Here is a 13,051-nt window from a genome sequence, read left to right on the forward strand (position 1 = left end):
AAATTACCTTAAAATGAGGAAAAGTGAATCCTATGGTAATCACTTTCTTAGGAATCTAAATATTATAATTATTGTACCAAACATGGTAATATTGCAGATTCTCATTCTCATTTTTAAGATTACTGCGCACTAAACCCTATGTGTTTTTGAAATAATGGGGATTGGGAATGAAGATGAAAGGAATGAAAGTTTTTTTTATTATTTTAAGAAAGGAGGTGCAGATAATTTGCTTACAATCAAATTGATTGTACACTTAAGTTACGTTTGGTTCATAGATTAGAACCATGTGATTAGAACTATTTTTGATTTACGTGTATTTTTTATGAGAGAAAATACTGTAACGAACCACGAACCATGTTTCAAATCAGGAAACGAATCTAGGTACCAAACATCCTCTTATTGTTCTTCGCTTTTCACCGCTTGATTATAATAAATCAATCGATCTATTTAAAGTAGTTAGTTTAAATATTCGTGCCATAATTTGAATTATGATTTATGACTTGTTATAATATTTTCTCTCATAAAAATATACATAAATTAAAAATAATTCTGAATTAATTAAGTGAACGTCCTCTTAAAAAGAATGTGAACAAAGAAACTACCAAAAAATAAGCCCCTCAAAGGAAAAAAAAAAAAAAGAAAAAAAAAAAAGAAAGAGAACAAAACTTCGAAAACCCAGATAGCACGTGGCTGGTCCGGAGCGCGAAGCATGAATATTCACATTAACCCTATTTCTCAAACCAGCCTATCGGATCGGAGTTGGGTCAAAGTTAGGTCAACAAACGTCACTAATCAAACCGTTTATGGACGTGGCAAAAATTACACGCGGGTTCACGGATTAGAGCATGGACTCTACCGCACGCAGCCACACTCACCCATTCGCTTTGGTTTCATCGACCCCTCCTCTCTCTCGCTCACAGCTCAGACGGACTCCCCAAAACTCTCTCTTTCTACAAATTGTTTGTTTCAATTCTCTCTTCAATTTTTCCTCTGTAACTACTCTCTTATCTCTCTCTCTCTCTCTCTTTCTCTCTCTAGAGCTTCTCCTTCTTTATCTCTCTAGAGCTTCTCCTTCTTTCTCTCTCTGCGCAACAATGGCGTCCTCTCTTGCGACGGCTTCGGCTATAACCAAAGCTACCAGTTTATCTTATTACAATGACGGCAATTGCAAGTATTGCCCTATCTCCAAGGTTTCTTTCCGTCTCTCTCACAAGCCTAACCTCCGATTTGTCACCTCTCAGGTAACTTATTGCATCTCTCTCTATAAATATACGTGTAACATATACGTAGGCATTTCTATGTATAAACGTGTGTAGTGATCTTAAAATTTGCTGCACTGTCTGAAATTTTCGTGTTTGACTTCTCGGAAAATATTAAAAATTTAGAACAGAGGTGAAATTGATGTTTTATTTTGTTAGATTCTTGAGATATGAAGATGCTTTTGTTGGATTGGAGCATAATTGCTTTGTATATTTCAGCTTGGAGAACTTCTATAGCTTCATACCGAGAAATTTACAGTTATTTGAGCTTAGGATTAAATTGAAAATCGGTGATGCGTGAGGTTTATGGAGATAGTTTATTCAAGAAGGTAAAGAAACAGATTAGGAAGAAAAAAAAATGTTTTGCTTCTCTCTTAATCGAACGGCCTGTTCTGTTCCACACCACGGTATGCAGTGCGGCAGTGGATATGCTGTCTATCATTCTGCTGTGACAAAGCAAGAGACGAAAATTAACAAAAAGGTGTTGCTCTTTGTTTGTTCAAATGTATCGAGGGGTGGGCTTCTTAATTGTGGTGTGGGTTTTATTTATTTATTGGTGACATAGTTATGTTGATATGCCCCAATCGACAAAGGTTCTAATATGCATAAAATAGATAGTATGATAGTATATGATGTCCTTACATTTGTTTGTATGCTCCAGTTGTTTTTAAAACTCTTCATCTCTATTGTACAACCGAGTCAGATACTATAGTCTATAGTTGAGGAATCTTTGATATTGGTGCATTTTGTAACCCATGCTCGCAAAATGCAAAATTTTGACTCCCATTGGTTATTCTTAAGCGTGCATTTTAGTCGAATTTTGTTTTTTTGGCTTGAAGATTTAAGTCTAAGGCACTTGAATTCATGTGTGCTCCACACGGAAGTTAAAAATTGGTTTGTGCATGACAGGGTTTACAGTCAAGTCGTAGGTCTACTGTGGTCAAAGCTCAATTGAATGAGGTAAGGTTCTTTGGTTGGTTTTCGTTAGACAATATGTTTTCAAATTTACGTTCCTTGCTGGACATGCTGTTGGGCTCATCTGTTGCCTTCAAGGTTGCTGTCGATGGATCCTCCAATGCTGCAGCTTCACCTTCAACCAAGTCTGATGCACCAACACCAAAAGAGTCTAGTGAGCCTTCTCCATCAGTTTTGGCAACAGAGGAATCAATCTCTGAGTTTATTAGTCAAGTTGCAAGTCTTGTAAAGTGAGAGAACTTAATATATTACTCTAAATTTTGACAATCAAGCTGGTTTGATCAAGTAATATGTTATGTGTATTTCAGGCTTGTTGACTCGAGAGATATTGTAGAGCTGCGGATGAAACAACTGGACTGTGAAGTAGTAATTCGTAAAAAGGAGGCCTTACCTCAACCACCACCTCCTCCTATTCCTATGGCTGCAGTCCACGCACTACCTCCAGCTTATGCACCACCAGCTTCACCTGCACCTGCTCAGGCTTCTTCTCCAGCACCAGCAGCGGCCCCACCTCCACCTGCTGCCAAGTCAGCAAAGTCTTCGCTTCCACCTCTTAAATGTCCAATGGCAGGGACTTTCTACCGGAGTTCAGCACCTGGTGAACCTCCTTTTGTGAAGGTTAAAAGTCTTCCTGTAGCAATTCATTTTTTGATTTATTTCATCTATTCCATGACCAGAACAGGGGGGGATACACATTACACCACGATTTTGAATCAGAAGAGAGATTTCTTAGTATTTTTAATGTGATTATATTTATTGACTGTTCTGTTGTGTTTGCTGCATGCAATTCTTTGTTGGCTTACTTGAGAGTCTTTCTCTTCAGGTTGGAGACAAAGTACAGAAGGGACAGGTCTTGTGTATTATTGAAGCCATGAAGTTGATGAATGAAATAGAAGTAAGTTTTATTTTCTACTCTTTCTGAGCTTCTCTTAATGCAAATAAACTTCTAGCAGATGAGATAATGACTTAACAAGTAACATACACCATTTCCATTTTGCATTAAAAATCTAGCAGATGAGATAACTTAACGAATAACACGCTGGAGGGAAGAATTGTAGTAAACTGTGGAGGGAAGCTAATGATGTTTTGTTGGGGTTGTTTGGTTGGTTACTTAGATTAGAAAGAATAGAATTTGGTAAAGAAGGAACCGTTCATAAATGACACTAGTTATCTGCTCCATATCTACTAATTAATTAGAACTTAGGATCTTACTTTCGGAAACTAAAAAAAAAATGCATGTTTTCTTTTGTTGTGCGAGATGGGGGCTAAAAGGGTTTTTTTTTTTTTTTTGGCTCAAAGATTCACAATTTGATTTATTGCTTAAGATAGTGATATCTAATTTGACAGTACAATATCTTAAAGGAACTTCTGCACCTTCTTTATATTAGGTTTCTGCTTATCGTAGCAACTGTTGAGTATGATACCCTTTTAAGAAGTGTCTCTCCACAACGGGTAAGCTTTTGGTAAACACGTTTCCGAGATCCTAATTTGTCTTTGGACTTTTTCCTTCAGGCTGATCAATCAGGAACTATAGTCGAGATCCTTGTGGATGACAGCAAGCCTGTTAGTGTGGACACAGTAAGTATTCTTAAACCACCCAACCCCTAACCTGTTCAGATGTTCACAGTGATGAATACTCGATTACACATTTGCATATTCTTTTTCAGGCAATCTTAACTATTCTTTTTCAAATTTTGTTGCAGCCTTTATTTGTGATCCAACCCTAGAGCTTAATGGCTGAGCGTGCATAGTAGATGGCTTTGAGCGGACATGAAGAAAGGTTGCTTTACCTAGTAACAGTGTAACTTGCGGCAGTGTTTGAGTGTGGTAGAATGTTTTGCTTGAAATGAGGTGTAGTGCAGGGAGTCAGATGAACTTAGTTTTGAATCTTCGATACCGGAGCCGAGAACATTTTCTTTATGATGGTAGTCTTCCTCTTTTTATTTTTTCCTTTTTCCTTGTATCTGTCTGAAACTGTGCTATTAAATTGATAATGGTACTCTAATAAACCAATTTCTTAAGGTCTAATGCTCAAGAACTGGTGTCTTGAAATGAAGGCATTTGGTAAAATGTTCCGATACGGAATTTTCTCGCTCCTCGTTTTTCATGCCATTGGCTAGGCTATGGAAAGGGGTTTCTTTTCCCTTAAGAAACCTCTCTTGCTCTTGCAAAATTTGGACCTAATTCTAGACATTCAATTTTGAAAAGAAAGGAATAAACTTTTTGCATATAATTTGTTTTTCCAACGTGATAAGTTAATTACGTATGTACTGCATTGAAATAACAAATGTAAGAGCGCTATAGTACACAAATTTGCAGGCTTGTCCACCATTTCTCTCAAGATTTAGGCCGGCCTTCTGCTCATGTCTCAAATAAGAAGTGGGAAAGGAAAAGCCGGGGGAAAAAAAAGGGAAAAGGCGAAATTGTTGCTAAGATATTACCAATGATTAATTTTTGACTGTATTATTCACCTTCTTATCTAATATAATAGGAAATTACTCTCAACACGCACGCACGCACACGCAAAGCGCACAACAGGAATCTTCAGCCAAATATATATATATATATATATATAAAATAGGAAATTAACAACATCCAGTTTTGCGCATATTTTTTAACTATCATAGAATCAGAATTCAGATCCTTCTTTTTGTCATCCACTCATCCCAACAAATATAATCACATTCATAGTCATCCAGAGGAGAAAATAAATAAAGCATGTTTCAGCTTCATACGACCATTTCAACAACAAAAACAAACTTGTCCATAAGCGGCGGAAAAAAATGGCTGACCCGCCAAAAAAGATAGCTAATGAGCTAGCCTAAAACAAACTTGTCCATTGCTATGCATATCTCTAAAGTAAACAAACTGAACAATATTATAAGACACCATCAAAACCCTAATATAAGATGAGTAAGGCAGTATGAGGTTTATAGGTGGGATTTATCTTGTTAACGGTGGTATTTAATATCGATAATGTGTATGTGAGATTCATCTTTATTAAGAGTAGTGTTTAGTACTAGTGGGGCAATTAAGTACTTTTTCTCTTTATTAGGTCTCGTTCATTTCACCGATTTGAGTTTTTAATTTCAATTTTGCTACAGTAAAAAATTCTCACAAAAAGTCACGTCTAACTTTTTTGCTACAGTTAAAAACTCTCATATAAAGTCACATCTCAGTTCAAATTAAAAATTCGAATCGACGAATTCGACGAACTCAACGAGGTCATAATAGAGAAAAAAATTACTTAATTACACCACTAGTACTAAACACTACTCTTAATAAAAGATGACTAGTTGAGAGCCGGGTCAAGTACTTGAGCCAAAGAATCAGATCCATCCTCTTGTCATCTACTCTCTAAACTTCTGAATTATCTTGTCTTGTTCAAAAAAAAAAAAAAAAACTTGGGAATTATCCATGTGAAGAAGCAGGCCATGTAAGAGACAATAAGTTTATCTTAGGAATTATCTTTATGACGCAAAATTCCAACCAAGTATAAATCCGTCATCATCTACTCAAAAATAAATAAACAAAATAATCAGTCATGTCAGCCAACTTCATCTTGATCCATTAATTTGGGCCACGCCTCTGTGTGTGGTCCAACTTCTAAGCCCACTTAAGTCTATAACCAGTTAAACCATAATAGTTAAATAATAAAAAAATAAAAAAATAATTTTTTTTTTAAATGAAGAAAACCCGCATGTGCGACACATCACCGTCCAAAACAGAAACAATTCCGGTATTTTGCCGTCCAGAGTCAAAGCTCAAAACTAGAAAATAACGAAAATAAAAATAAAAATAAAAATAAAAATAACCTCATCATTTCCACTCTGTCACTCTTAAATTAAAGGGGAAAAAAATCGCGTTCTTCTTCTCTCTCCATCTCTGAAATGAAATCTGAACCTTAAAACAATCAAAAACAGACGAATCAAAAAGTTCTTTTTCTCACTTTCTTCTCCCAACATGGGTCATCCTCCTCCAAAATCCTCCATTTTCTCTCACTTTCCCAGACTTTTCCTCGCTTTCCCACACTTTCTCTTCGCCCTCCTGCTCATACTCTTCGCCGCCGCCTCCGCTGCCCTCGCCGCCGCGCCCACCACCATTTACGATTATCTCCGCCTCCACGATCTACCTATTGGCCTCTTCCCCAAGGGCATAACCGAGTTTTCTCACGACCCGTCCACCGGCTATTTCCAGGTCTTGCTCAACCAGCCCTGCAACGCCAAGTTCGAGAATCAGGTCCACTACGATTTCAATGTCTCCGGAACCCTAAGTTTCGGCCAGATCGGAAATTTGTCAGGCGTTACCGCTCAGGAGCTCTTCCTCTGGTTCCCCGTTAAAGGTATTCGCGTCGATGTCCCGAGCTCCGGCCTCATTTACTTCGATGTCGGCGTTGTCGATAAGCAATTCTCTCTCTCCCTCTTCGAATCCCCTCCCGATTGCACCGCCGTTGATCCGTCCGGTTCCAATTCGATTGCTGTTTTTGACGACAAAAGCCGAATCGGCGATTCGAATACTGGTTCTAAGGTTGATTTTCTCTTTATTTTCCTATCATAATTGTTTCCTGTTCGAGTTAGGCTTTATCTTTTCGCGTAATTGTTATGTCAATAGCGCTAATTTAGTTGTTTTACCTGTGAATCTTTGTGGTTTGTGTTGTGCACGAGTTTTATGAGCTTTACCTTTTTTTTTTTGGGGTAATTATGATAATCTCTGTATAATATATGCATCTTACCTGTCATTTTAGATTGTGCTTACCGTTCTTATTCCTGAATTTAATTAATTTCAGAATTGTGATAGGCTCTATAAGCTTATCTGGATAGCAGTAAAGTTTAAAACTTTTTTTTTTGTTTTTTGTTTTTTTTTTTGTTTTGTTTTTGTTTTTGTTTTTTGTTTTTTGTTTTTTGTTTTTTTTTGCAATTGCAATTTATGTTTATATTTATGAAGCATCCAGAATGAATTCTTTGATGCACTAAGGCGATGTGCTTCAATTAGGACTTGGGTTTTGTTTGCCATGGATAATGATTTGTGTATAACATACATCTATACCTTATAAATCATTTAGGTTGGTAGTTTCTGCCATCTAAGTAGAAGTTTGAATATTGAGATAGTTCTCTGTTGTTTTTCGTCATAGGAACATTGGGAAATTTGGCAACTTTTTTTTCAAATTGAAGCTTATGTACAGCTACTACCTGTATATAAATGACCAAACCGATAGACTTAAGAGCGTAGTTTAGACTTTCCGCTTGCTAACTTGTCAAATTTTCACTTTGCAGAGAAAAAATGAAATAATGTGGATGCTGTTCATCTAATGCATGATGCATAGATTCTGAATTCATTATTTAGCTAGTTTTTTATGTATCTCTATTCCATGATCCTTGAATTAGACCTTTAATGTTGATAGAAGATGGGATTGGTAATTTTTGGTTTGTTACTTTACCCTATTGATTATCAATGGAGAAGAGAGAGTTGTCTTTGCAGAGCTCTTGTTAGTACGTGAGAATTTTTTGTTGCCTCTGGTGTCGTGGTTCATATTGATTTTTGGAACCATTTGATATTGATCTGTTACTCCCTGTTAATAGTTAACTCTTATATTCAGCTATGGGGGGTGCTAATTTACTTGTTAAATTTCAGATTGGACTCCGAAAGCTTGGATATGAAGCTGGTCAAAGAAGCACACTAAGGGCTAGTTCATAGATTGCGGAGCAAAGATATCATTGTTTAGTGTTCAAGTTAGCTCAATTCGCCTGAGGGTTTTTCCCTTTGCCTGTAGAGAGTGTTGAAGAATCTGGTTTGGAGGTCCTATGCTTTCTGTATGTGTGCTTTGCTTGCTATTTTGTACATATAGTTCAGCCTGATACTTCCATCTTTACAAGGTAAAGGAGAACAATTTTGGTAAAGATGGGATGAAAAAGAAAAGTCTATGGAGATTGGGTCTACATTAAGCAGGAAAAGACAAGGTTATTCATCACAGGTTGGTTTTGGCCAATAATATGATAAAATTGTGTCTTTCTACTATCATTATTGTTATTATTGTTATCACTATGCATATAGAAACGTGAGTTTGAATTCGAGGTCATGTAAATGGAGAAAACTATAGTCTGTGGTTTTGTCTAATGAAGTTTCTAAGAATTTGTGATTTTTCTTTTAAATTATTCTTAGTTTAAACTTTAAATGATGAAAATGGTTGGTCTATTTTCTTATCAAATGTGTCGAAAAGAATTTATTGTTATGATAGAACTAACCACTAGAGACATTGTTCTTTCTTTCGTTCCTTTTTGTTAAATGGGACATTGTTCTTTCTCGTGTAAGCATAATGGAAATATTTCACTTCTCATATTATCAGCACGATCAACCAGAAAACTAAAATCTCTTTGTTTGAGAAAAAAATGGGAGGAGATAAGAAAACCTTGGAATTCATATCTACTGTTTCTACATAGACAACACGCCTCTAAGATCATCCTCGGAGGGCTTCACAGAACTTGAAATTGTAACTTTTTCTTTTATAGGGGAATTTAACTTGCAACCTGAGTTCGGGTTTCAACCAAAATATAAAATTTGGCTCTGAGGTATTATAAAGTGTTACAGATTTGAAACTAAGAATAACGTAGAAATGTGATCAAATATTTGGAAATTTCATTCTTGTATGGAAATCAGTTATCATATTATGTAATATGCACAGTGAACTCTGGCGAAAAAGAAACCAAAATTGATCAAGGCCTTTTCCTTTAGCCGGGCAAAATACTGTTGTTACTTGTTACTTGAAGTTATTGGAATCGGGGTTATTTTTTTGAGCATTCCTAAATGGCTCCGCAGAGCTGTCGTTTAGACATATGGGGTAGGCTGGCTACATGTGGGTCTTACGGGGGCATGGGCCCACTCCATTGGTCTAACGAGCTGTGGCTCGCATAGATTTGTGGCTCCGCGAAGCCATTCAGCATTTTTGTATTTTTTTTTTTGGTTGAAGTTGTATTAAGACTGACACGACAACACGACTCGAATTTCATGTGTTAAAGTTGAGAAAAAAAGATTCGGGTCAGAATTAGATCGACTTAAAATTAACACGAAAAATACGAGTCAATATCAGGTTGGACCCGTCTAACCCGAACATGATACGAAATTCGTTCTCCTGCCTGCATGGCTCTCTCCTCTAAACTTGAAGTATTCCCAAAGCTAACCTCAGCCTCTGACTCAGAACTAGAGCCCTCTAAATCCTCAGACAGCTCATCTGAAACATAATCTAGCTCGAAGGAATTTGAAGAAGCAGAAGATACCATGGATATCACACAACTATTGATGGCTACTTCCACAGGGTCTAATGAACATCAGACCCATACAGAAATGGGAGAATCTTCAAGAAGATCAAGGGAAACATCTCCCATCATAAAAGAACCACCTGATGCTCAACAGCGTTCAGAAGGTACATCCTCCAAGCCAACAGTTGGCCCATGGTTTACATTTGATAGTTTCAAAGTCTTGGAGGATACAGGCAGCTCCAATTCATTAAAGCAAAAACTGCAGCAGGAACACTCAGACTCATATACCAAGAGTTCATCGGAGACTACAACCTTATCAACAAGTAAATGCGTACACTGGCCGAGAGCTTCACAAACCATTAACAATGAGAGACCCTAGCACTGTACGGCGTCTTTCGGCCTCATGCATACTTTTAGCCTTTAGTGTTACAAGTGCTCATCACTCATGGTTATGGAGATCGTAACAAGGATCTTAGGCTAAAACCTTTCTGGTGTGTAGGATCCTCTACTAGAGGCAAGCACAGAGCATACTGAGTCAGGGAGAGAAATGATTATGATATAAGAGGAGGAGCTCATAATTTCAGAGTGGAAGTAAAGTTGTTTAGAAACTCATGTTTTTATTACTAAGCAAACTCTTTACAAAGTTCTCTTCGTTGGAGGAATTTTGCCCCAAACAAGATAATTGCCTCGCTTTATATAGTTGAGGCCAAGACCTGAGGACTCCGACAGGATAAGATACATACTATTGTCTTTTAGACTTATTTTACAAAGGACAAAAGACTTTAGATAAAACGGATCTCTGGCTATTCCGCTTGTGACTTAAGGGAAAAACAAAACCACTTTCGGTGAAGTGGCATACAGACTATTATTACATTTTTGACTTAAGAGAAATAAAGACAAAAGGCTACTGTACAGGAAGGACAGCCAGGAGGGACTAGTCATTGCATATGGAAGTGTAGTCTGATGAGGATGTGTCCGTGTTTGTTGAACCTTGCTCATATGGCTTGTCATGTGGGTACCACACCATATGTTTTTTAGTGGAATGTGGTATGTATTCTATGAGCTGATCTAGAAGGTAGTCTGGATCTTGTGAATCTTGAAACATAGTTGAATTGTAGTCTGGTTGACTTTGTGAGCCCTGTTGTGTCGATGAAGGAATAGAGGCGAATGCTGGTGCGATTGATGGAGGTGCTGTATCTTTTTTGAAATAGCGACTGTTGCTGATAGTGAAGATGTTGCATGGTCCATAGATTTGAGTGGGTGGAGCTATTGCAGAGCTGGTGGATGGTTGTAGGGGAGGGTCAGGCTTGTGTCCGTTTTCCCTACACAATGTCTTGATGAGGTAATCCGTGCTATTGTTGAGGTCTTGAGGATAGGTGAAGCTGGTGTGCAAGGGATATACCTCGTGCTGAGTGTATAGTCCTTATGTTGAGTCCAACAGGTATGGGCGGTGTATGAGGAATATGGTGTGCACCTGATGAATATCTGACGGAGAAAAAGTCCATATGTTGTATTATTGGAAAAGTCTTGAGACTTCTTTTCTCCACCAAGGAAGATGGTTGAACATCTCTAATAGTTGCCATAGAGATGAGTTTTCATTTCTGGAGTTATTGATGTGTTCATAAAGGTGCATAATAGGACAGTTAAAGGCGATCATATAGAGAGCTGTTTGACACCAGAGGTACTAAATGTCATCTTTGGTGATTTCGCCTAGAGGATGAAGATGGTAGATAGAGATGTATGGTTGATCCGTGTTATACAGATCCTGGGAATGAAGGTTTCCGATTTTGATGGAGACTCTGGTCAGGTAATAGAACAGGTGGGCTCTAGCATAGCTTTTGATCTGGTGAGGTAGAGCTGTATGGTCTAGACCTGGAGGTATGGTCTAGACTTGGAGGAAAGTTATGATATGGTTTTATCGGGAAACACAGAGGTGCATGGATGTTGGTATACATGAAGATTAAAGGGAAGGTTTTACAGGAAGTGATGACCTGAACTGGTTTTGGACGAGTTAAGAAGTCAGGGATGAGGTTGTGATGGCCTTTTATATGTTTGACAGAAAAGTCATATCTAGCAAACCAATCTTTAAGTCTGAGCAATTGCAGGTCGGGTAGAGTTTTGTTCTTAAAATCAAGGACCTTAGGAAATGATGAATTATCCATTCTGACCTCAAAATCATAACCTCTAAGATGGAAATTGAATTTTTGAATTCCATACTTTTATCGCAATAATTTCCTTGTAGATGGTGTGATAATGCTTTTCTGATTTTTTGAACTGGCCACTGGGATGTCCACAGTAGTACTTCTTGTCCTTTTCCTCTTCAACGAGGATGGCCCCCCAGTAGTGATCACTCGCATCTGTCTGCAGGACCCTTTTCCCCGTGCTTGGAATCTTCAATGGTGGTGGTGACTGTGCTATCTTTTTTAAAGCACTGACAGCGGCTGTCTGTTTTGTCCCCCACTGAGAGAGATTCTTTTTTAACATCTTTGACAGCTAGCTAGTATGTTCAGTCACGCGTGGAATAAAGTGTCGGAGATAATTGACTATCCCTAAGAACTGTTGGATCTGCTTGACAGTGAGGTTCTTATCTGGAAACGTCAATAATTCTCGAGCTATGTGTGGGCCAGGCTGAAACTTTCCTTGGGATATCTGCATCCCTATGAATTCCACTTGCATTTGTCCTATCTGGCTCTTCTTTTTTGAAAGCATGATTCCATGCTGATCCATGATTTGATGGAATTAGGCCAATAGGGTCTTATAGGCTCATTCGTCTTTTGAGAACATGAGGATGTCGTCTATGTAGATCAAGGCACTGTACAAAATGGGCTCAAAGATGTGGGTCATCGTTCGTTGAAATAATGACGGGGCCATCTTGAGTCCAAATGGCAAGACTCGCCATTGGTACTGTGCATCTGGGATACATAAGGCTGTTTTGGGCCTGTCTCTGGGATCAATTCCTAATTGCCAAAACGCTCATTTGAGATCGAACTTTGAGAAGACTTGGGCTTCCTTTAGGTGAGTGAACAGAGAGCTGGTTTTAGGAATGATGAACTTGTCATCTTTTAGGAACAGGTTCAAAGGCTTATAGTCGATCACGAGCCTTTTTTTTTTCCACGTACCTGTTATGATCTCTTCTCTACATAGAAGGCCTGGCAAGCCCAGTTTGACTTTGTGGGCTCGATCAATCCTTGCTTGAGAAGCTGGGCGCATTCTTCTCGGGCTAAGGCCAAGTCTGATGGAGTCATTCCTGGGTGAATGACCTTGGTTGGATTGATATCTTCGTTCTTCTTAAAGGGCAGCTGGATGAAGAACTCCTGGTTTTTCCATAAAGGACTGGGATGTTGAAACTGATCATGACTATCAGCACAACACTTTAGAAGCTTATATTTGATGTCTTCATATCAAGACGGGGCTTCCTTTATTGAGAACATTTTTAGAATGGTGGAGTAAGGCTTGAATTGCCTTTTGTATTTCAATCCTGTAGGAAGGATTTGAAGTTTCTCTGCTTGACAGTATACATCCATTCCGATGAGTAAATCCTTATCTGGGAGTGAACTCCCAAGG

The 13,051-nt window shown here is 38.1% G+C and overlaps 2 protein-coding genes across 2 annotated transcripts; both read left to right on the forward strand.

The window, feature by feature from the left end:
- The first annotated feature begins 1,024 nt into the window (after window positions 1-1,024).
- LOC21389036 (biotin carboxyl carrier protein of acetyl-CoA carboxylase, chloroplastic) lies at window positions 1,025-4,262 on the forward strand. Its single transcript, XM_024168753.1, has 7 exons — window positions 1,025-1,241; window positions 2,169-2,219; window positions 2,313-2,464; window positions 2,543-2,852; window positions 3,058-3,129; window positions 3,747-3,812; window positions 3,938-4,262. The coding sequence occupies exons 1-7, from the start codon at window positions 1,095-1,097 to the stop codon at window positions 3,959-3,961; spliced, it is 822 nt and encodes a 273-aa protein (XP_024024521.1). The 5' UTR covers window positions 1,025-1,094; the 3' UTR covers window positions 3,962-4,262.
- A 1,809-nt stretch (window positions 4,263-6,071) lies between these two features.
- On the forward strand, window positions 6,072-8,380 carry LOC21389037. Its single transcript, XM_010102924.2, has 2 exons — window positions 6,072-6,761; window positions 7,866-8,380. The coding sequence occupies exons 1-2, from the start codon at window positions 6,198-6,200 to the stop codon at window positions 7,926-7,928; spliced, it is 627 nt and encodes a 208-aa protein (XP_010101226.1). The 5' UTR covers window positions 6,072-6,197; the 3' UTR covers window positions 7,929-8,380.
- Window positions 8,381-13,051: the final 4,671 nt, after the last annotated feature.

Source organism: Morus notabilis, unplaced genomic scaffold, assembly GCF_000414095.1.
Source record: "Morus notabilis unplaced genomic scaffold, ASM41409v2 Scaffold2693, whole genome shotgun sequence".
NCBI classification, from domain to species: Eukaryota; Viridiplantae; Streptophyta; class Magnoliopsida; order Rosales; family Moraceae; genus Morus; species Morus notabilis.